The 1201-nt window shown below is 41.5% G+C and overlaps 1 protein-coding gene across 1 annotated transcript; it reads right to left on the bottom strand.

The window, feature by feature from the left end:
• Window positions 1-207: 207 nt before the first annotated feature.
• LOC122043655 lies at window positions 208-702 on the bottom strand. The gene has a single exon (XM_042604259.1). It carries the CDS (start codon window positions 700-702, stop codon window positions 208-210), a length of 495 nt encoding a protein of 164 aa, XP_042460193.1.
• Window positions 703-1201: the final 499 nt, after the last annotated feature.

The following is a 1201-nucleotide window of genomic DNA, read 5'->3' as shown; positions in this document are numbered from 1 at the left end:
TTGCTTGGTGAGTTTAATGATTGCATTTCTTTTATTGTTGTGTTTCATCAAGTCATGAAAGAACTTTGTACATCTATCACTATTCTTAAGGTAAACACTTTTTGCATGTTGTTGATAGAATAGTTTTTCCGCCTCCGCTAACAATGTTGCCCTCTTTCTTATCACTTCATAATAATTTGGAGGACCGACCCCGGATAAAAGGCTTCGTTAAGAATCCTCTAGTACTGATTTTTCCCTTAAAGCTTGCTCCGAGATGTGCTGAAAATGCAATTTATCAAGTTCTTGCAGCTTGCCCTTTAGTCTTGTAAGTTTTTCCTTAAGTGCAAATTGAGCATTTCCGGAAATAAGCTCATCCCATGAACTTGCCACCAAATCTTGGAACCCCTCATGTAATGTCCACATATTATAGAATTTGAAAGGTCTATTGCATCTCTTCTCCCTTGCAAGTGTTGAAACAATACCACAAGAGTGGTCAGATAGACATTCGGGCGATGTAAATTCCACATAACTCTCATAATCCGCTATAAGCCAGTGGGAGTTCACCATAGCACGATCAAGCTTTGAAGAAACTGATCCATTAGTCCACGTTAGCCGGCATCCGATGGAACGAAGGTCTACTAAGCCACAAGCATGAACAAACCGCTCCAAATCATGCAACTCATAGTTGGAAACCGGTTGCCCACCTTCTTTGTCTTGTACCATCAATAATGAATTATAATCTCCCATGATGAGCCAAGGCTCCGCTATATTCTCACCAAGAAGTGTGAGTGAATTCCATAGAGGTCGCCTTGCCATAATAGAATGAAAACCATACACAAAAGTAGCCAAGAAAGTCCGATCCGTAATGGAGCAACGCACTCGACAATGGATATACTCCCTTAATCCTAGAACAAGTGGATCTACTCCATGAGAAGGATAATTGAATCCAAAGGCACTAAGATTATAAGCTTTCTAAGCAATTCAAGAGAGAAAAGAGAAGGAAAGTTTATCCAACTGTGATATCAGGTCTTCGAATCCAATGCTTGTGTCCAGAGAAGATGGAGACGTCAGAAATGGCCTCGAATCGTCAAGTGTGGTGTAGATGAAGCGTGGATCTTAGCCCTTGAGTATCTCCAAGGGGAAACTCTCCTCCCCTCAAAGGGAGAAGAACTCTCCTATTTATAGGCAAGGCATGGCCTTGTGAGACACAGGTCATGTCACT

This window comes from Zingiber officinale, chromosome 2A (genome assembly GCF_018446385.1).
Source record: "Zingiber officinale cultivar Zhangliang chromosome 2A, Zo_v1.1, whole genome shotgun sequence".
Taxonomy (NCBI): domain Eukaryota; kingdom Viridiplantae; phylum Streptophyta; class Magnoliopsida; order Zingiberales; family Zingiberaceae; genus Zingiber; species Zingiber officinale.
The sequence above is the reverse complement of the archived record's forward strand: the minus strand, read 5'-3'. Positions and strand labels throughout refer to the sequence as shown.